Source organism: Puma concolor, chromosome B1, assembly GCF_028749965.1.
Source record: "Puma concolor isolate L17-30 chromosome B1, mPumCon1.1.hap2, whole genome shotgun sequence".
Lineage (NCBI taxonomy): Eukaryota > Metazoa > Chordata > Mammalia > Carnivora > Felidae > Puma > Puma concolor.
This window is the reverse complement of record NC_141670.1, coordinates 83738244-83760539: the sequence shown is the minus strand read 5'-3', so window position 1 is coordinate 83760539 and position 22296 is coordinate 83738244. Positions and strand designations below refer to the sequence as shown.

Genomic DNA, 22296 nt, shown 5'->3' with positions numbered 1-22296 from the left:
GTGTTGTTTATTCACATTAAATATTTTCAACTCTAAGTACTTCATGTAAGTGGAATTACACAGTATTTATCTCTTTTTTGTGACTGTCTTATTTCCTCTAGCACAATGTCTTCAAGGTTTTATCCATGGTGTAGCATGTGATAGGATTTTCTTCTTCTTTTTTTAAATGTTTATTTATTTTTGAGAGACACACACACACACAGTGCAAGTGGGGAAGGAGCAGAGAGAGGGGAGACACAGGATCCGAAGCATGCTCCAGGCTCTGAGCTGTCAGCATAGAGCCCAACACGGGGCTCGAACCCACGAATTGCAAGATCATGACCTGAGCCGAAGTCGGATGCTTAACTGACTGAGCCCCCCAGGTGCCCCAATTTTCTTCTTTTTTAAGGCTGGGTAATACTCCATTGTACATATAAATCACATTTTGTTTATCCATCCATTTGTCCATGAATACTTGGATTGCTTCACCTTGGCTACTGTGAATAATGTTGCTATGAACAAGGGTGTGCAAATATCTTTTCAATTCCTTCCAACTTCTTTGGATATATCCCCAGAAATGGAATTGCTGGACCATATAGCAGTTCTATTTCTAATTCTTTGAGGAACCTCTCTACTTCCATAGCCGTTGTACCATTTTATAATCCCCACCAAGAGTTCAAGTCAGTATATTTTTCTGCAGTATTAAAAAAAATATCAACACAACAGGTTTAGAGCTAAAAGAGTAAAAAGTAGTTACAGTAATTTAAATGACTTAGGCAGACCAGATTTAGGTAGAATGAAGACTGTAACATTACTCAATATATTAAATAAGCACTTTTTGAAAAGAATAAATATTTCTCACCACACTATGGGGATATGACAGTGAGCTTCTGAACTGGACATTCTAGTTTTGCAGGTGTCTTTCTTATTTGTGGCTATGGTATATGCATATATACAGGCTAACACCAATGCCCACTGCCTTCTTGCCAATGTGCATTGATAAAAATATAAGTTGATATCGATGAATGTGTGTTTCATGTATACACACAGCTTGTCAGAAAGTGAAGAGGATTCCTAAATTGACTTCATAGGTTTTGCTCGGAAGGGCACTAACTCACAAAATGTTTCAGGATGATTTTTCAATAGCACAAGTTTTAGAATTATCAGGTAGTAGCAAATTGACTGTTTTTTTTATTCTGGGAACCTAAAAATAAAGGTTAGAGCTGGAGGGATTGATGGAAATAAAACATGTTTACAAAGGCAGAGGGCAGTAACTTCTAGGTGTGGATAGCTATCCTGGGGGATTGTCATTTGCTGGGGAAGCCAGCCAAGCTCCAGTTCCAGCCTGTGGTTTGAAATTTATTCCTTCATGATGTTCCCTCCCACTTCAGTCCTGTGAACTCCATGCTTGGAAGAGTTCTGTGAGCCAAGTCAGGAAGGAGAGGCTGGTTCCCAGAGTGTCAGAGACAGGGCTATCAAGAAGTGTTAGAGAGATGCCCTCCCCAACTAAATAGAGAGGTAAGTGCCTACAACACAGAAAGTTCACAGGAACACAATGAGACACTCTGTTGATTAGGGAGACTTTTTAGCCTTCAGGATATACACAAAAAATGGGGAAAAGCAATAAACTCTTTCAATAATCAGATTAAAAAACAACCTTTGAGATGCTTTTTTAAGAGCCCAAAGTTTAAAAGGGATTATACATTGGAGAATACACTTTTTAAAAATTTTCCCTAGTCGTCTGGCATGCAGAATGTTGATATGACAGCTGAAGTGAGAAAACATCCTTATCAGAAACTGCACATTTAGCTCCTCAGGATAAATACCAAAAGCAGATATACACTGGACTTGCATAGTAAGTATCTAATGCTATCTTTATTAAATAGAAGCTGTCTTTATGAAATCTCTTTCTCAATATATTTTGTCTAGTGAATAGTCAAATAAGGATTTATCATAGTTCATAAAACAAAAGTGATTGGGATTTTTCCCTTTTCTGTTCAATTTTTTCAGCTGGCTGATCCACTTGGTGAAATAGACATTCGTGTAATTAGGTAGCTTTCTGGGTTCAATGAAAGATTAAAATATAATTGTTATTGAAAATCATTTGGCTGTGAAACTCGACTCAAACCAAAAGTAAAACAATATATTTTAGCATGTTTTTTTTTTAAACAACAAGCATTGATAGAGAAAGGTAGTCTAATTTATATCTCATTTAATAAAAAAAAATTCAGTTTATTTAAGTGGTCCATTCTTCCTAGGATTCTGAAAATTTAATTTTGGAAAACCAATGATCAGTTATGTGTAACAGGCAAGAAGAGAGAATACTGGTATTTATTTTAGTTAAAAAAAATTAAAGCTCTGTTTTATTGATAGCAAGTTAAGATCCCCAGGAATTAAGAGAGAAAATTCTGTTCTGAAAACATCAAATATAACCTGAGTTATAAGATCAGGTTCCTTGGCAATAGTCTGTACATATCTCTTTTTTAATAATAAAGCATGTCCAAGGAGCATGAATGTGGTTCCAGGTTGTTTTCAAAAAGATGCTTTAGCAACTGAGCCTCAAGTCTTGTTAGGCCACTTGACCAGTGGTTGTTCTATAGCATTCTTGCAAGGAACATTAGAGAAGGCTCTCCTATAATATGTCTCTTGTTCAGACATCACTAGGAGTGGGAGAATCTATGAAGTTATTTAAAAAAAAAAATCGTTTCTTTACAGAGACTATATGGCTCAGTTTCTACAGCTACATAGTACATTTGCTTTATAAAAATCATAGATGGTACTTAAAGTCAGAGAAAGTTCTATCAAGAAACTACACTACAGGTTAATTGAATCACTATATTACAGTATTTGATAACTTTCTGAGGTGGCTAGGGCACTTTATCAATGAGAAAATTGAGGTAGAGAACTCCCTGATTGACTCTCTGTAAGTAAAATATTCATCTCCTGATGGGGCATCTTTTACTTCCCCACATTATCTTTAGTTATTATAGTATTTAATTGTAAATTCTTTTAAACATACAAATTTCATTTAGCATAGATTTTTTTTAATAGGGCAGCAAGACAGAAAGTCACTCTTCTCTAGAAAAGCAGCATTTAACTCCTGGTTGAAGCAGGTTATTGTCAGAAGCCCCAGGCACAGTTCATTTCATGCCCAGGAGGGTCCATGATTGGGGGAGGTACAGGAGCAAGTGGAATGAAAGGAAGGCTGGGAAAGGCTGGGCTGGAGCAGCACCAGAAGCTCTGTCTAGAAGAGTCTAGAAGAGTTACCAGTAGTTTGGCTGACTACTGGGGTGTACCGGGGTGCTTTCCCACTACATTCATCTAGAGGAAATAGTATTCTAACTTTTGTATGCTCATAGGAATAAGGAAAATCACCAGGGCCAGAATAAAACAAAAGCAAGATCTTAAAACCCCCAAACCCCAAATGCCATAAAGCTAGAGAAGGGAATCCCACTCAGAAGCTGGTGTCATCCTGACAGCAAGTGCAGCCTCACACTTCAGGGGAGACTGGGCCCCGGGCCGAGGCTCCATCAGAGAGCAGAATCTGAAAGTCTGGGGATGCAGGGGAGCAGGAGTGTTTCTGGGTCAGCGCTGCTCTTACATCCTGGAAGAAGCAACACAAATCCTCCTTGGAGGAAAGCATCCTCAAGTAAAGCCCTCAGATCTTTCACAGATCCAGCCAAACAAATGTGAGAAGATCTTGAACGCATAGAAAAGACAGATCACTGCAAAGATGACTTTAGACCATGGGCAGGCTTTTCAACAACAGCACAAGCGGCTGGAAGATGCTGAAGTGTCAAAATGCCGGAAGAAAATAACTATCAACCTAGAATTGCAAGATGGAAGTTGAAATAAAAACGTGTTCTCATAAACGAAAAACTGAAGGAGTTTACCCCCAGCAAGCCTACAGTTAAGGAACTTCTGAATGATCCAAAGGACCCCCCCCCCAAAAAAAATGCAAGGTATAACTTCTATAAACTACAAACATACTTATACTCAAAGAAACAGAAGTAAAAAAAATTTTTTTAACGTTTATTCACTTTTTGAGAGACAGAGACAGGGTGTGAGCAGGGCAGGGGCAGAGAGAAAGGGAGACACAGAATCTGAAGCAGGCTCCAGACTCTGAGCTGTCAGCACAGAGCCCGATGAGGGGCTTGAACTCACGAACTGTGAGATCATGACCTGAACCAAAGTCGGATGCTTACCCGACTGAGCCACCCAGGTGCCCCCAGAATATTTTTTTTAAAGAAAAAAAAGAGAAGGTCTTTTGTTTGGATGTACTTGGAACCTGCTCAGAATAATTTGCTTTCTGTCTCCTCTTTAACATGACCCAGAGAAACAAGCCAATCAGAGAAGTGGGGCTGGGCCGTGGCTTGTGGCTTACCACATAGTCCCTTACAACTGGAGAAAGTTGATCATTTAAAAACCTCAACATATTTGACTTGGGGCTGACCAAAACCACAGGATGGTTCAGTACCAGTCCTGGGATGTTGGTTTTAGGTTCTGTGGTTTGCTCTTCATTCGCCTTTTTTTTTTTCTCCCAGTAAGAGCAGTTTCCTAACAAGGATGTAACTAATGAGAAGAAAAAGATGGATATTATCTATCTTGACAATAAAACAGGGCCAAGAACTAATTTGCACACATCCTTTCCCAAGGTATCTTTGAGCTTAAGACATTTCTCTAGGGAGTAATAGTTCTCACTCATCGAGAGAGTTTATTCCTTCAGCTCTTCTTCTTCTCCCAAATAAAATTTTTAAATATTTACTTATTTAGTGCAAGCAGGGGAGAGGGGCAGAGGGACAGGGAGAGAGAATACTAAGCAGGCTTCATGCTCAGGTTGGAGTCTCATGTGGGGCTTGATCCCACAACCCTGGGATCATGACCTAAGCTAAAATCAAGAGTAGGATGCTCAACCGACTGAGCCACCCAGGCACCCCAAGAATTTCTTTAAAGTACGATGCCCCCATATCATTGTGTGAGAATACTGATGATGCACAAATCGGGCAGGTAGCAAGTTCAGGCAATGCCATGGCAGACTGAAACTTTAATGGTGGGAACTTGACATCCCCATCAAAGTACAACATAAAACTAGCCACTCATTTCATACACATCTGTAAGTGTAATACAGTTCTAATATTTGTGAATTCCTACTAATGTACAAAGCATGAGTTTGCTTTCCATTCCACTGTTTATAGAGCTTATGTGTATTTTATTCATGAAAATAAGAATGGGTAAGGATTTATTTTAATGAGACTTCTATAAGGTTTAAAAGACCAAACTAAACTTTCATCCCCTGAGACTTTTAAGTATCTGTGGGGATTAGATGAAGATAAATACCACGATGCCACTCAAATGCACATACAGATTTATAAGTTCTTGTTCCACAAGGATGTGCAAGAGTCAGGATGTGATCATGAACACCGGGGCTTTGTGCTCCAAGGGGAAAACCCTGGCCTTTTTATTCTTTAAAAAATTTTTTAATATGAAATTTATGGTCATATTGGTTTCCATACAACACCCAGTGCTCATCTCAAGAGGTGCCCTCCTCAATGCCCATCACCCACTTTCCCCTCCCTCCCAACCCCCATCAACCCTGTTTATTCTCAGTTTTTAAGAGTCTCTTATGGTTTGCCTCTCCCTCTCTGTAACTTTTTTTCCCCCTTCCCCTCCCCCACAGTCTTCTGTTAAGTTTCTCAGGATCCACATAAAAGTGAAGACATATGGTATCTGTCTTTCTCTGTATGACTTAGCATAACACTGTCCAGTTCCATCCACGTTGCTACAAAAGGCCATATTTCATTCTTTCTCATTGCCAAGTAGTATTCCATTGTACATATAAACCACAATTTCTTTATTCATTCATCAGTTGATGGACATTTAGGCTCTTTCCATAATTTGGCTATTTTGAGAGTGCTGCTAAAAACATTGGGGTACAAGTGCCCGTATGCATCAGCACTCCTGTATCCCTTGGATAAATTCCTAGAAGTGCTATTGCTGGGTCATAGGATCTATTTTTAATTTTCTGAGGAACCTCCACACTGTTTTCCAGAGTGGTTGCACCAGTTTGCATTCCCACTAACAGTGCAAGAAGGTTCCCGTTTCTCCATGTCCTCTCCAGCATCTATAGTCTCCTGATTTGCTCATTTTAGCCACTCTGACTGGCGTGAGGTGATATCTCAGTGTGGTTTTGATTTGCACTTCCCTGATGAGGCGTGACAAGCATCTTTTCAAGTGCCTGTTGGCCATCTGGATGTCTTCTTTAGAGAAGTGTCTATTCATGTCTTCTGCCCATTTCTTCACTGGATTATTTGTTTTTCGGGTGTGGAGTTTCACAATTGTACCAAGAATCATGAAATACCTAGGAATAAACCTAACCAAAGATGTAAAAGATCTGTATGCTGAAAACTATAGAAAGCTTATGAAGGAAATTGAAGATGATACAAAAAAATGGAAAAACATTCTGTGCTCATGGATTGGAAGAATAAATATTGTTAAAATGTCAATATTACACAAAGCAATCTGCACATTCAGTGCAATCCCAATCAAAATTGCACCAGCATTCTTCTTGAAGCTAGAACAAGCAATCCTAAAATTTGTATGGAGCCACAAAAGACCCTGAATAGCCAAAGTAATATCGAAGAAGAAGACCAAAGTGGGAGGCATCATAATCACAGACTTTAGCCTCTACTACAAAGCTGTAATCATCAAGACAGCATGGTATTGGCACAAAAACAGATACATAGACCAATTGAATAGAATAGAGACTCCAGAATTGGACCCACAAAAGTATGGCCAACTCATCTTTGACAAAGCAGGAAAGAACATCCAATGGAAAAAAGACAGTCTCTTTAACAAATGGTGCTGGGAGAACTGGACAACAACATGCAGAAGAATGAAACTGGACCACTTTCTTACACCATTCACAAAAATAAACTCAAAATGGAAGAAAATATTTTTTTTTACTGAAAGCATGAGAATTGTCTTTTGTGTGGGTCAAGATTCAGGTGCAGAGCAGTCTGAGTTGTATGCCAGCTAGGTAGAAAGTTTTCTGGGACTCCCAGTCTTGAACCTAGAGACCTTATTGGAAGTTGGGTCCCATTGAAGAGTTCTATGGGAAGCTAGATCTGGGTGTAGCTTCTCCCATGTTGGGGGGAGGCATCCCCTTATTTTAGTTGGCTCACTGCCAAATCTTCTGAACTTCTTAGTTTGCTCTGCTTGTCTTTCTACAATGTAGCTCGTTCCAGAAGTAGAGGGATAGGCAGACATTGGCAGTCTCTTCCAACTTAGCAATTGCAACTGATCTTCCAAGTTGGGCTCTTTACCACCTCATTCCTCTTATCTACATCTGGGAAACTCTAGAATCATTGTCTTCCAGACAGTATGGGTGTGGACAGAGAATATGCCACTGGTATCAGAAGCCAATCTGGAAGCGTGGAGCAGAGAATGAGTGCACTTTCTCCATCAGCTTCTTGGCTCACCTACAGCCACTCCCCTGTATGCCCAGGTCCTCATTCATTGTAAGACTTCAACCAGATCCCTGTGTGCACTTGGGAGAGAAAGAGAAGCATAGCCTTCCAGGGATCACCTGGCAAGGACCTCAAAGGCTGTCTCACCTTATTATTTCTTCTTGTTGCTTTTCACTTCCCACATGGGGGAACAGTAGGTTAAGACTTAAGAGATTCTGAAGTTACATGTAGCTGGCAGTGCAGCTGATCCCTTTAAGAGGGCAGTCTTAGTTACAGAATAGGCGACAGGGCAGTTCATCTCTAGACATACAGCTGAACACAAACATGAAGATCGTAAAGATGTACTACAGGGGCTTGTCTTTGTAGTTGGCTTTGAAAATCTCAAAATGAATTATCTGCTTACTGCCAAATTCCTTGTTCTCGGGGCAGAGGAGAACTTATTCTCATTCCTCTCCTCAACCTTGGCACTACTAATATTTTGGGTATATAATTCTTAATTGTGGGGGCTGTGCTGTGCATTGTTGGATGTTTAGCAAGTGTGAGCACAGATGTGGACAGATTGGATATATGAACAGAGAGTGGTCAGACCATATATAAAAATAGGAATCTGACCCACCATCTCTCTGCAGCAACCAGGCGAGGAAGTGAAACCACTACCACTGTAACAATTGGCTTCAAATGGTCAGGAGTTAGTAACTGCCAGCTTCTCTAATTTTTGCCCGGGCTTCCGATTTAGGACCAACCAGAGAAAGCCAAATATACTTCCTTAATCTAATATGCAGACCCCCAGCCTCCTTATGCCAACAGCCTCTAATCAAGGAATAGCTTCCTTTTTTTCCACAATAAAGCATTTCAATCCTCTGCCTGTCTTTGAGTCTCTGCCAAATGCAAGTGATGGTGGCTGATCCCCTTGCTATGGTGAGCTCTGAATAAATTAGCCTGTGACATAATAAGTAATATATATTTGGTTTCTGTCCTTGTTTCCTGGTACGCAAGCTCCTTAAACCTTTAGAATCTTTGAAGTGATGTGTCTTTTTGCATGCTAAAGAGATGACTAGAGGTGAGGGCTCCTAGATAACCTTGGGATGGAGACTAGTTGACAGGGAAACCAACCAGTGATTAGAGGGTTGGGATTTTCAGCCTTACTCCCTAACCTCCAGGGAGGGGAGAGGAGTTGGAAGAAAATTTAATCACCAATGCCCAATGATTTAATCAATCATGGCTATGTAATGAAGCCTCCAAAAAAACCCTAAACAAAGGAGTTAGAGAGCTTCTGGGTTGCCGAACATGTCTAGGTGCTGGGAAGGTGACCCACCCAGAGAGGACAAGGAAGCTCTGCGCCCCTTCCCACATACTTTGCCTGTGCATTTCTTCCATCTGCTGTTCCTGAGTTGTATCCTTTACAACATGTAATCTAGTAAGTAAATGGTTTCTTGAGTTCTGTGAGCTGTTCTAGAAAATTCTCAAACCCAAACAGGGGTGGTGGGAACTTCTAATTGATACCCAGTAATTCAGAAACACAGGTAACAACCTTAACAGCCTAAACTTGACATAGGTGTCTGAAATGGAGGCAGTCTTCCAGGATGGAGCTCTTACCCTTTGGGGTCTGTGTTATCTCCAGGTAGATGGGATCAGAATTGAATTTTAGGGTACTCAGCTGGTGTGCATAGAAACTGGAGAATTATTTGGTGTGGGAAAAACCTGCACACATCTGGTGTCAGAGGTGAACTACTAGTGTGAACATAGAAAAATGTAGTTTATTTTTACAGCTTATTTTTCTCATTTGCGTGGTCTTCTTATAGGTCCATCCTTTTTGCCTATTACATAGTTCTAATGAGTGAGAAAATATGACTTTGAGGGATTGGACAGAGGACAATTCAATTTTGACTGTATAGAAGTGGAGAGGTCAGAAAGAATGGGATGTTATTTTGAGGTGTGAGGACACCCAGGCCCATAATTAGGGAGTATTTTTAATTGTTGGGGGTGAGGAGAGAGAAGAGATTGAATAGTACATATGGACTACTTTACGTTGTTTCTTCAATGCAATGCTAGCTATTAAAATTAAGAATCCCTTATTTATATTTTCCACCAGCATATTTAAACTATTCCCACATAAAATATCTCATTTGACCCTCAGAAAACTTCATGAGGTAGTCACAACATTCGCTTTCATACCAATTTTGAGTAAAATTTTATCCTTGTTTGATGAGACCAGCTCCAGAGGAGTTAGGGCACCTGCATGTGATTACAAAGTTGTCAAGCAGCAGGGCACAGAGCAGGGGCTGGTCCAGGCTTCCTAGTCCTCCCGAAGCACTTGACTCACCACTCAGCTACTCCCCACATCCCCACAATCCTAAGAATCTTATTCCTGGGTATCTGTACCCCACAAAGCCTCATACCTTCATGTGTAGAGCAAATGACCATCAGTTCTTGGCTAGAATCTCCAGACCGCCTTACAGGAATCAAAAGTTCTCCAACATGCTCCTCTATTTTGTATTCTGCCTCTGGAATATAAACTGTTGATTCTAGAAAAGATGGTAGAAGACTCTTTAGCAAGACTGCAGTTGGATTGGTGATACTGGTGATATTTTAACCTGAGTAGAAATATACATAGTCTTTGCCCCCTATATTTCTCCAACACAAATGACTACATGAAATAGAGTGGGAAAAGGAAATGTTTATTATTAAGTGGAGCTGGAGAGGCAGTGCAATTGGGTTTAGGAGTCTTTTGAAAGGTTAAAAAAGGAAAGCTAGCACTAAAATGGAAAGGAAAATCTTGCAGAAATTGTGTCTTGGTTTTTTTTTTTTTTTTTTTTTTGAGGTCAAATTTTAGGTCTTTTATATAGAGATCACACATTTCTGCCCTTACTTTATTTTTACTGCTTCTTTTTTTAAATGCTTTTAATGGTCAGGTAATCTAATTCATTAATGCAGAAAAATTTTTTCCCTGCTTTACTCAACAAAAATTTTATTCAACACTTATTGGACAAGATATTGTGTGGAAGAACCTGGCCAGTTAATATTTTGAGAAAAATAAGTTGCTGGTCCTACCCTTAATTTTTTTTAATCAGGCTTTTTATTTTAATTATAGTTAATATGCTCATATCCTTATTTTTAAAAATAATATTCTCACTTAAATTTACTGAGCTGTGTTCAGTGTGTGCACCTGCATGCATGCACATGTGTGTGTATTTATGCATGTATACACCTTACCAGAATATTCACTGAAATATGAATATTGGTCATCTCTTGTTGATGGAATTGTGTGTACTATTTTTCTTTGGGCTTTTCAATGTTTTCCAGGGCTTTTCATTAAGCATGCACACTGTATAATTAAATATGTATGTTTGTTTAAAATTTTTAAAAATACTTATTTATTTTTGAGAGACAGAGAAAGACAGAGTGTGAGTGGGTGAGGGGCAGAGAGACAGGGAGACACAGAATCTAAAGCAGAGTCCAGGCTCTGAACTGTCAGCACAGAGCCCAACGTGGGGCTTGAACTCACGAGCTGTGAGATCATGACCTGAGCCAAAGTTGGCTGTCCAACCGACTGAGCCACCCAGGCACCGCTTTATGTGTGTTTGTTTTAAAAATATAAAAATTTAAAGTGGGTTGTTCCTACTCACAGCGTCAAGTGGACAACTGAAGTAACTATCTGGATCAAACCATATTTAACTTCTTCAGTTCTTTCCTTCATAACATATATACGCATAGAATCTTCCTCTTGAAAGCAAGAAGGGAAAATATTGCACACTATACTTTCTTCTTTTGGAACTATTACTAAGTGAAAACCCAGAATTCAATGTTGAATTGTGTAGTTAATTATGGGTTAATTTTTTTCTTCTTTATTTTGCTGCCTAAATTAGTTTCAACAGTTACTACCTCCAAGTAAATATTGGTCCTGAGTTACAGAGGAAGAAGACAAGTGACAATTTTTCTTTCTTCCATTTTACCCTCCAATGGTAGTCTACTGTCTTCACATACCTTGATTCAAAAACCTGGCATAATGGAAGAAGCTAAAAGTAAGCTAAAGTTATTGATTTCATGTGAAAAAACTTGGAAAAATACATTAATGTTGGGTTATTCAGACATGTTCTCTATTTTCACACTTTGAAAAGGCTACTCCTTTCCATCCATGCCAAATCTCATTTATTCTTCAAGACTCAGCTCAAACCCTCCCTCTTGCAGGAGGTTTAACCACTTAGGACTATGATGTTCTCTCTACTTTCTCACCTCAGAACTCTTACTGCTTTAGCCATGTATCTTAACATTTGGCTTTCCTAGTTGATTCATGTGTCTAAGTGTTGTTATCAATAAAACTGATAAGATTGGGTATTGGGGCAATGTTTTCTATTTGTTCACTGGGTGATAGGGCAATGTTTTCTACTTTTGTCTGCCAAAATGCAAAGCGTATAGAATAATATTTCCCAAATTGTATTTCAAGAAAACCATAACCAAGAGATTTTAAAGGATTTTCCGTAAGGACAATAAATTTTTTAAAAAGTCCATGGTCTAGTTTGGGAAAACCGGTTAAACAAAGTTAAACAGGTTTCTTTATAGGCGAGTGTTTTAGAAATGTTAATATGCTAGCATGAATTATGATGCTTCAAAGGAAGGAAGATATTTGAAACAGTTTCTAGATTTCTTTGGTCCATGGAAATCTTTCTGACCCTGTTGTAGAAATTCTATTATACTACTGTTCTCTGTTATGCATTTTGGGACATACTAATACAGAGGACTCTCCATGCATTCTTGTGAATTTAACTCAGACTTATGCCCTGGTAGTAAGTCATGCAATTCTAGGTGACACCTGAATTCTTTCAACTACTGTGATAATCAATGTGTCTAATTAAAATTCAAAGATGAATTTTAAAACCTTCCTTTAAGGAGTATTCTTCTTTTACAAAAAGGGGCAGGAAGGAGCACAATTATTAGTTAAAACTTTTTTTCCCCTTTCTCTTGGGAGATATTTGTTGTATTAATGAACAAATAAATGAATAAAATGAATCTGTGAATTCAAGAATATGATACACAACTATAACAGAACTTTTTGGAACACAGACTAAAACCAAGTTGACTGCTCCCAGAAGCCACATCTAGGACAAGGGATATCTAAAGTGCCCCTCTGATCTGGTGGGGAGCTCCCAGAAAATTGTGAGAAGATAGTGAGCCTGGAATGACCCCTGAGAATTAGCCATCTGGGGGCAAGGCTGTGCCCTACTGAGTGTGTAGAAAGTTAACTACAAGGTCTTATGCATATTCTAAAGGGATGCTGGTGAAGTCATGTCTATTTCGATAATTTCTATTTCTATTTCTTTAAAAATACCTTAAGAGGCAAAGGAAAAATTACTGCCTTTAGTGATCTACTTAGCTTTAAATCCTAAATGGTATGAACACATTCAGTGGCTTATGGAGCCCGAGGGAGGAGGTATAATGCCTGCAATGGACACAGGAATGTGTACTGGTTGATAAATCATATCAAGAGAAACCACGTACCATCTCCAGGGTCTACAATTTCAACAGTTGCCATTTCTGGAAACTCCAGTGCAGCCATGACAGGGTTCAACAGAATGATCTGGAAGGTCTCCGAAGCCTCATATTTATTGTCGGACATAATTCTCACTCTCCACTTGGCTGTAGTCTGTCCAGGACTGAATTGGACATGTTTCTGGGACTTTCCTTTAAAATCTTTATCTTTCTTTGCAGTTTCATCTTTGGTTACAATGCCTAAATAGGAATTGGGAGACCATGAATGTAAAGCCAAGTGACTGAAGAAATATTCTTCTTTCAAAGAAGATTCTTTTGTTGATGAAAAACAGATAACATGGAAATTACTTCTTTTAATGCTTCCAAGAGACATTTATAAACTATACTTATTGGCTAAGAGTATTTGTAAGCAGAAGTACAGGGAAGTGAGAGGAAAGCAGGGAAGGAGGAGTGACAAAAAGAGAGAACAGTCTTCAACTTATTTATTTTACAAATATTTATTGAGGGCATCTGATGTGCCAAACTCTACCAGGTGCTTATCAGAGATGAGTACAAAACTGTCTTAGTTTCCAGAGAGCTCAGAGTCTAAAAAAGAAGCCACTAGAATGTGTGTGCACCATATGGAAGTGGAGATCTTTGGCCGTTTTCTTCACTGATGCACTGCTGGTGATTACAACAGTGCCTGGCATGTAATAAGTATTCCATGAATATTTATTGAGTGAATATTTTGTATCTAATAATTTTAATAATTTTCATTAATTAAATTAATTTTTTTTCTCATGCAGATCTTTACTCCTCGTGGCTTGATTCCTTATGTATCTAGTGATTTATGATTGTAAGAGAATTGTGAGTAATTTTCCAGACACATAGGGCGCTGTTGGTGAAAATGGAGAGATGGGGATAGATCTGAGGTCTGTGAGGAAATAGGAAATCAGCGACTCACTGAAGAAACTGAACACCAGCAACACAGTGTTAAAGTACTCAATGTGAGGTACGAGGGTAAAAGGTGCTACTCTATCCAGGCTGAATAGAGCCTCCCCACACCACAAAATGTTCAAGCAGTATTCTAGATTGTTTGGTTTGATTCCAACATCCCAAAGAAGGCCTAATGCAGCAAGAATACCTACACCTCATCACTTTAGTTCTCATTATAAGGTGAAGACTCTGTAGTTGTTCCAGTGTATGAAATTGAATATTATGACTTGACACCAGCTATTGTGGAAAGCTTTACATAAAATGAGCTGAATAGCTCCTTTTGCCCTTTCCTCTGACTCATTCTCAGAGAATCTGATATCTTTTCAAAGACACCCACATCTGTAGAGTGTGAAAATAATTTCCAAGGTAAGAGAGCTTGTGTTGACTTTTAAAAACTGTTGAAGAAAGCTTGCATCAATACTAGTTTGGTAACCAAGAATGAATGCTCAATATTTAGGAAGAGCCTCCTCTGGCCACATGTTGGAATTGGAGAAAATAAGGAAGAGGGAGTGTCTGTTGTCCTTAGCCACAGCTTAAGCAGAGGTAGGGGGTACTGCTGTATAAATTGAATAGGCACATGACTACTTAATATTTGGTGAGCACTCTGTGTGACGTGCTAAGAATGCAATGCTGAGGTACAGCCACCACTACCCTTTAAGAGGTTTAGAAGACGGGGTGGCCTGGGTGGCTCAGTCGGTTGAGCATCTGCTCTTGATTTTGGCTCAGGTCATGATCTCACAGTTTGTGAGTTTGAGCCCCACATCGGGATCTGCATTGACAGTGCAGAGACTGCTTGGGATTCTTTCTCTCTCTCCCTTTCTCTGACCTTCCCCTCCTCTCAAAAATAAATAAATTATAAAAAAAAAGAGGTTTACAAGGGAAGATAAACAAGTGATTTCAATTCTGTTTGATTTTGAGTGCCATGATATAATAATGATATTTAACATTTATTAAGTATTTAATGTGTGCCAGGGACTATGTTAGATTGAATTACACACATCATATTTAATCTACAAATCTTGAGATGGATATTTTACAGATAAAGACATTGAAGGTCATTAAAGCATCACAAAAAACAATATGTATCAGAGCAGGAATTCAAACCCCACAGTTGGTTTGTTTTGTTTTGCTTTGTCTTGTTTTCTTCTAGCTCCTTCACTTTGACTGCCAGCCCCAGCATGGGGTGGGGTGAAGGGATTAGATGGACTTCTTGCAGCACTAAGTTTCCCTACTTTGGTGTTGATGTGGTTTTAAGTAGTGTTTTGTAGGACAGAAGAGTTGACTGTATGTAGTTTACTTAACAATACATGGGTGACTACCATATGCCCCATGCTGTTTTCAGAATTGGGCATTACCCAGGATGTAGTACCTGCCCTAGTGGAGCTGGAAATCTACTGAGGAAGACAGACAGTGGACAGATGGACATATGAGGCATGCCAGGGATGGTCCATGTAGAATAAAGCAGGACATGGGGATAGCACCTGTGTAGAGGCTGGTTCAGATAGGGAGGCTGGGGACATCTCTCTGAAGAGTTTACTCTATAACCATCCAAATGGTTCTGGGCAGATAGATGAGTTTTTTCCTTAGGCAGGATATGAAAATACTTCTTGACATACTAACCCCAATCTTATGCCTATGAGAAATCCCTGAGATAAAGAATTATAAAGACAGAACCCTAAAAGAAAAAGGAGGCATATTTCACCTGAAGTTCCTGCAGTAAGTTCTACTGTGTGTTGAGAAAGTAACCCGCAGCATAGACTAAGGCTGAGGACCACCCAGAAATCAGAGTGTTCTTATGCTGACCTCTTTTCCTAGGGGAACAGTTTGATCCCAGAGCCTCAGGCCTGGAGAGGAGACTAGGGAAAAGCTTATCTTTTCTTAATTGCCTGTTCTCAGCCGTCTCCTTCCTGGCTTCTCTCCAAATAGTTTTGATATGTTGGCAGGTCTCTGGATTCCGAATGTCTGGGAAACTCAGGAAGCTCATTTGTAAGATGAAGATAACACACTCCTATCTGTCTTGTCAATAGTTAGCGAAAAATAAAGACAAAATGATCTCTGAAAGTTTTGGCAGCTACAGATATTATAAAAATCTAATGCATTATTATAAAAATTATTGTTAATAATTAATGATGATAATGACATGTATTATGTAGTCATTATATATCTGTTTACCCCAAGTTGTAGAACATAGAAAAATTTGATGCTGTACATGTTTTGGAGGAATTTATAATCTAATAGCAGGGTGAAAACAATTATATATAATCAAAAGAATAGCTACAACAAAACATAATAATTACCATGTACTCACAAATAATTTTTCAAAAGAAATAGCTGGAACTAAGCATAATCATGTATTATATGCTTAAAAACAACTTTAAAAGAAACTGAGTGACTTGGGGATTGTGATATGTGGCTATGAAATTTTCCTGGCATCTTCTGGGTTGGAAAGAGAAATAATGTAACCTTCCAGGAAAGTCCCAACAGGAGGAGGAGGATGAAAAGTTGGAGTGTATATTTAAGCCCATAACTCACACTGAGTAAAAACTATGGCACCATTTCATAAATTTTCTTTAGAAGTTTCCCCAAACCGGTTGCTGATTCTCTTCCAATCTGTTCTCTCATAATTGTTTCCAAGCTTAGATGTCATGTTTCTGTTACCTATTACCATCAACCAATCCAAATTTACTCACTGATAAAGGATGTTTCTTCAAGATACCCTCTGCGCGTGAGGGTCACTTCTAAGAACGTGGAGTCTTCATCCACAATGTAGTATTCTTTCTCCAGAGAAATCCAAGCCCAGTTCAGATGGAAAGGCTGATGTGTCAGCTTATTTCCTCCTGCAATTGATAAGGGTAAAGGAGAAGTTGGATGACAGTGAGAGAATTAGATAGAAAAATCATCTAATGCAGGGTTTGCATTTTGCTTCTAAAGCCAAGGGTTTCAAAATACATGCTCCTTTTTTATAGAGAAAGAAGTGCTTTGCTTTTCTAGAGAATGTCATGAGCCCTATGTGAGGCCCTGTCCCCCCTGCTTAATGCAGGATTATTAACCTGAGTCTATTCCTAAAAGGTCTTACACATTAGGGTTCCAAAGAACCAAAGCTTGGTAGTTTTAAATTTCACTCATATTCAACACTCCCATCTTTTGCTCACTGTTTCCTTTGTTTGCTTCCTTTCTCCCCTCATTTTCTTTCTCTGCCTTCTGATATACTCTTTTGTATTGTTTATATATCCATTTGCTCTCACAACAGGCTACAATTTCCCTGAACACAGTGCCCACATTATATTTCCTTATTTTATTACTGTGAGGATCTGGTATGATGTGTTGAACTCAGATTCTTTTTTTCTTCTTATTTTTTTTTAAATATTTATTTATTTTTGAGAGAAAGAGAGAGAGAGACTGAGAGAGACAGACCATGAGCAGGGGAGGGGCAGAGAGAGAGGGAGACACAGAATCTGAAGTAGGTTCCAGGCTCTGAGCTGTCAACACAGAGCCCAATGAGGGGCTCAAACTCACAAACTGCGAGACCATGACCTGAGCTGACGTCAGATTGCTTAACAGAATGAGCCACCCAGGCACCTGAACTCAGATTCTCACTGTTTAAAAACTGTCCAAGTGGACTGTAAGAGACAAGGATATAGGGGGTCTATCTTATTTCCTCTTGTCCACACTGGGTCACAGGCTTCTTTGATGATGGTTAACCTGGCTCCATATTGAGCCTGTGCAATGTGTGTGGATTGGAAGAAAGAGCAGGTTTCCCTCCACTGGGGAGCCATTGTTACAAATAATCACTTGTAAAAGGATGTTGAAATAGGACTCTCTAGGCCTCAGTTGAAACTGAGGCACCAATATAATAGATATGAGCTAACAAAGTGAGTATAGGCAGACTACCACCTACAAAGTTTACAACAGAAAGCTTTACTAACCAGTTCCACAACTACTAAACCCCTAAATCAGATTGAGCATATCATAAAAAGGCAACATGTAGAACAAGAATGGAGGATTTGTAAAGAGAGTACTTTAGAAAAAGCTGATGGGCATCTCTACCACCACCCAAGTAGGGTGTGGGCAAGGAGTAGAGCTACATTCTTCACCTCCAGCCCAGGGAGAGTGGGCTTCAATGAACCTGTTAGAGAGCTGACATGTCCTTCATGTGACTGATGCATTACCAAAAAAGTTCATGTGGCTTTGGCAGGGTAGAGAGAGTGGAGAGGCCTGCATCTGGGAAGTAATTAAGTACCCATGAAGACTGGGACAAGGAGAGCATGCGTGTGGGCCAGAGGTGGGTCATCTGCCCAACAGAACCTGTCGAGGAGGCAATGCGATCCCAGTGGGAAGCTGGAAGCTGACCACCAGATCCCTGTCAACTGCAGAAACGGTGAAAGATGAGGAACTGCACGTTCCATAGTCAGGACTCTTTAAGGAACTCATGAAAACACCAATGGAAGAAAGAGTTGCCGTTAAATAGTTGCCATCCAGGGGCCCCAACATCGGATGCAACAATACTTGCCACACCAGACTATGCTCTGTCCCCCATCTCCCCTCTCTCTGGGGCTAGCTGAAGGATCAAAGCTTTGCTAGGAAGCCAGGAGAACCATGAACATGGGAAGAGCAGAAGATGGCCTCTGCCCTCCCGCCTTGTCCCAGCTCTGGCTAATAGCTGCAGAGAAGGCATAACACAGAACAAGTTCTGATATTTAATTACTGCTTCGGGCTGTGAATTCTAATGACCAGACTGACACTGTGTTTTTGATTTAATATGGCTGTAAGATGTTTTTATCTGAGAGTGATTAGAAAAGTTGTGTGACTGCCAAGTATCCATTGTAGGAGGAAGGGAAGAACCTTTCTTCCCAGCACCACCACTGAAAAAAATGTTAAAAGAACATACAGCTAAAATCATAATTTGATTACATCACAAGTTGTGCTCATTTGGTGCACCAGGAGTGCACTGATATATAAATGCAAGGTAAATGCACCTGCTGAATTTCATGTTTATGATCCATCTATCTTCTCTTTAAAGAACATTATTGATATTACTGTGGATATTTTGATAAGTACAGAAAAGTGTAAGACAAATATACCAGAAACCCTTTTATGTTATTTAAAGATATGATACTGGTCTTGTTTCTAGTTTGAAACCACTTAAATTCATCAAGTATGTAGTTTTGTTTTGATTTTGAAATCATGAGTCAAAATAATATTTCAAGTTTACTCTTTTTTGAAGTTCTGTCATATAAGCTTTATTTTGTTCTGATAACCATACTACAGAATAGGATAAATATTAGTCTCATTGTATATCTAGGCAAGTAGTTTCAGGAAAATAAAGTAACTGGGCCTGGTCTGTGCAGGGTAGTGGCAAGGTCTTGTCTGGACTGCAGACTTCTAGTCCTGTGCTCTGGTTTTGACTCTGAGTGCCACTCCTATGATTAATGCTCCTGGATCAATGCAACTCAAATGCTTCAAAAGGGAAATGGGCAAGGAGCACCTGGGTGGCTCAGTCAGTTGAGCGTCCAACTTCAGCTCAGGTCATAATCTCACAGTTCGTGAGTTTGAGCCCCCTGTTGGGCTCTCTGCTGTTAGCACAGAGCCCACTTCAGATCCTCTGTCTCCCTCTCTCTCTGCCCTTTCCCCACTTGCTCTCTCTCTATCAAAAATAATAAATACACATTTTTTAAAAAATTGAAATGGGCAAAATCATTGCAAACAAGATTCTCCGAATCAAAATATCCATGATGAAAAAGGATCAACAAGTAGAGACAAAGATATTTTCACATCCCAAATGTATATGATATGGATTTCTCAAAAAACGGGGTCTGAAAATCTTTAGACCCTAGCAGCTACCCTAAGTTTCTGCCCCCTAGATCCACATGGCTTCTTGTTAAGACTTCTCTCTGGGTGTTTGCTTCATTCTGTATTCTCTGAATACCAGCTAGCTTTCTCCACTTGTCCATGCATGTATCCTGCGTGTCCCCCATGTATCCTGATTTGCTTATCTTTATTTCACATGACCAGCAGAGATAGATTAGCCTCATGGCATTTCAATGGTCAAGCTTGGGTGTGGGTAGCTGTGGTGTTATTAGGTGTGGCCTCGCTGCAGCGTGAGGTTGAGGAGGAATGCAGTTCTTAGTGAAAAGCGCTCTAAGATTTAGATATCTAAATGGTATTTGTGTCCTAACATCAGGATGCAAAAACTAGGTGAAAATAGTAGAGGGCCCTTTTACATTCTTGTCACCAATAGTTTTTCTGTACTCAGATTCTTAAAATAAAATGTACAGATAATCCCAAGAAGCAGCTACGTGGCATAGAAACAGCAGGGACTTTGGATATAGCGTCAAGTGACCACTCTGCTATTAATTAGCTATACAGACTCAGAAAAGTTACCAAGTACCGTTGAATTGTAGATTCTTTGACTGTTAAATGAGCACGATAACAATAACAATGACAGGAATAATATCTTCCTCAGAGCTGTAAGGATTACCCGAGATAGTAAAGGCACACAGTAGGCACTCAAAGAAAGTGGTCACATTAAGGTTATACTGACATTGATGCACATAATTTAATGGAGAAGCAGGAGAAAATAAGTACAAATCAGTACTTTTAAATGTATAAATCAGTTAGGTACAGAAGACCATTTGTTTGCTCATTCACACATCCTATAAATAATTACTTTAAATTCTAACCAATCAGCAAACACAGTGCTAAGATTTGTGCTAAGTGTTGTGGATCAAAAGACATGCAAGTGATAAAGTTAATTTGTATATCAGGACCCACAAAATGGACCAGTGGCCCAGTCCATGTCACAAAATCTAAACCTAAGTCAGCCTGTGCTTACTGGAAACACTTGTCAAGGAAACTCAACATACAAGCCTCCAACTCAACTTTGGCTACTCAAATACTTCAAAAGGGAAATGCGAGCCTTATAAAGAAATCACCAGCCTCCCAGCCAACCACGCACTGTCTCTTCTAATGCTCTATGAGACTTGCCCTCGCGCCCAAATCCTATGGGAAGTGTTCCACTGCTTGTGAGGCACTGCCTCCCCCAGTCCATGAATGGCTTTCTCTTGAATAAAGGATATCAAACTGGTTGCTCAATTGTATTATTTTTGTCACTTGACACAAGGTATAATTTCTTCAGAGAGGATATGGACAGATTTCATGAGACAGTAAGGGCTTAAGCATTGGGCGGTAATAGTGGAGAAGAAATGGACAGTTTAGAGAGAATAAAGGAGAATTGACAGGTTTGGGGGATGAGAAGCCAGAACACATGAGGAAGGCTGTCAGAGAGGGACTCTGAGCTTAAATCGGGCAGCTGGAGGAATTGTGTAATGTGAGCAGATATAGAGAAGTTAGGAGGGGAAGACAACTTGGGAGTTTAATTTCAGATTTGGCTTTGAAGGGATGATAAGAAGTCCAAAGGAAAAGTTCATCAAAAATTTTTTTACATTTATTTTTACATTTTTGAGAGACAGAGACAGAGACAGAACACAAGTTGGAGAGGGGCAGAGAGACGAGACACAGAATCCGAAGCAGACTCCAGGATCGAGCTGTCAGCACAGAGCCTGATGCAGGGCTCGAACTCACAAACTGTGAGATCATGACCTGAGCCGAAGTCAACCGACTGAGCCACCCAGGCACCCCAATTTTTTAAAAAAAATTTTTAATGTTTATTTATTTTTGAGATTTTGAGAGAGAGAGAGAGAGATGTGTAGAGTATGAGCAGGGGAGAGACAGACAGACACAGAATCCAAAGCAGGCTCCAGGCTCCGAGCTGTCAGCACATAGCCTGACGTGAGGCTGGAACCCAAGGACTGAGAGATCACAGCTTAAGCCGAAATCGGATGCTTAACTGACTAAGCCACCCAGGCTCCCCCCAGGCACCCCAATTTTTATAATTTTTTAAAGTTTATTTATTTGAGAGAGACAGAGAGAGCCCAAGATGGGGAGGGACAGAGAGAGGAGAGAGAGAATCCCAAGCAAGCTCTGAAGAGTCAGGGTGGAGCCCCATGTGGAGCTAGAACTCATGAAACTGTGAGATCATAACCTAAGCCGAAATCAAGAGTCAGATGCTTAACTGACTGAGCCACCCAGATGCTCCTATATTATACAATTTTTGTACTTTGTCAGACACTGCCTCTTAGACACTGTCTTTAGAGTAGTATGATCCTGGCTGAGCACCTGACCTCAGACATCCTGGGGCCCTGAAGAAGCTGATTCAGGCATTGCCCTCTTCTACTCTCAGACCGGTTGGTCCCTGGACTTTGAAACAGGAGCCAAGCCAGGAGCAATGTGGAGGAAAGGACTTGGTCTCTACCAGTCACCTTGACTTGCATGTGTGGCTCTGACTTAGTCTCTCCTATTGGTTGGCTATGCACCATCACTTGCTGGGGAA

General features: G+C 39.8%; 1 protein-coding gene across 1 annotated transcript in view; it reads right to left on the bottom strand.

Moving 5' to 3' along the window:
• FREM3 (FRAS1 related extracellular matrix 3) overlaps positions 1-22296 on the bottom strand; it is an 87078-nt gene that overhangs the window by 17032 nt on the left and 47750 nt on the right. The window contains exons 3-5 of the mRNA XM_025921630.2: positions 16598-16744; positions 12942-13172; positions 9845-9970 (exon numbers count right to left, since the gene is read on the bottom strand). Of these exons, the coding sequence (XP_025777415.2) occupies positions 9845-9970; positions 12942-13172; positions 16598-16744 (504 nt within the window). The remainder of the gene's footprint in view (positions 1-9844; positions 9971-12941; positions 13173-16597; positions 16745-22296) is intronic.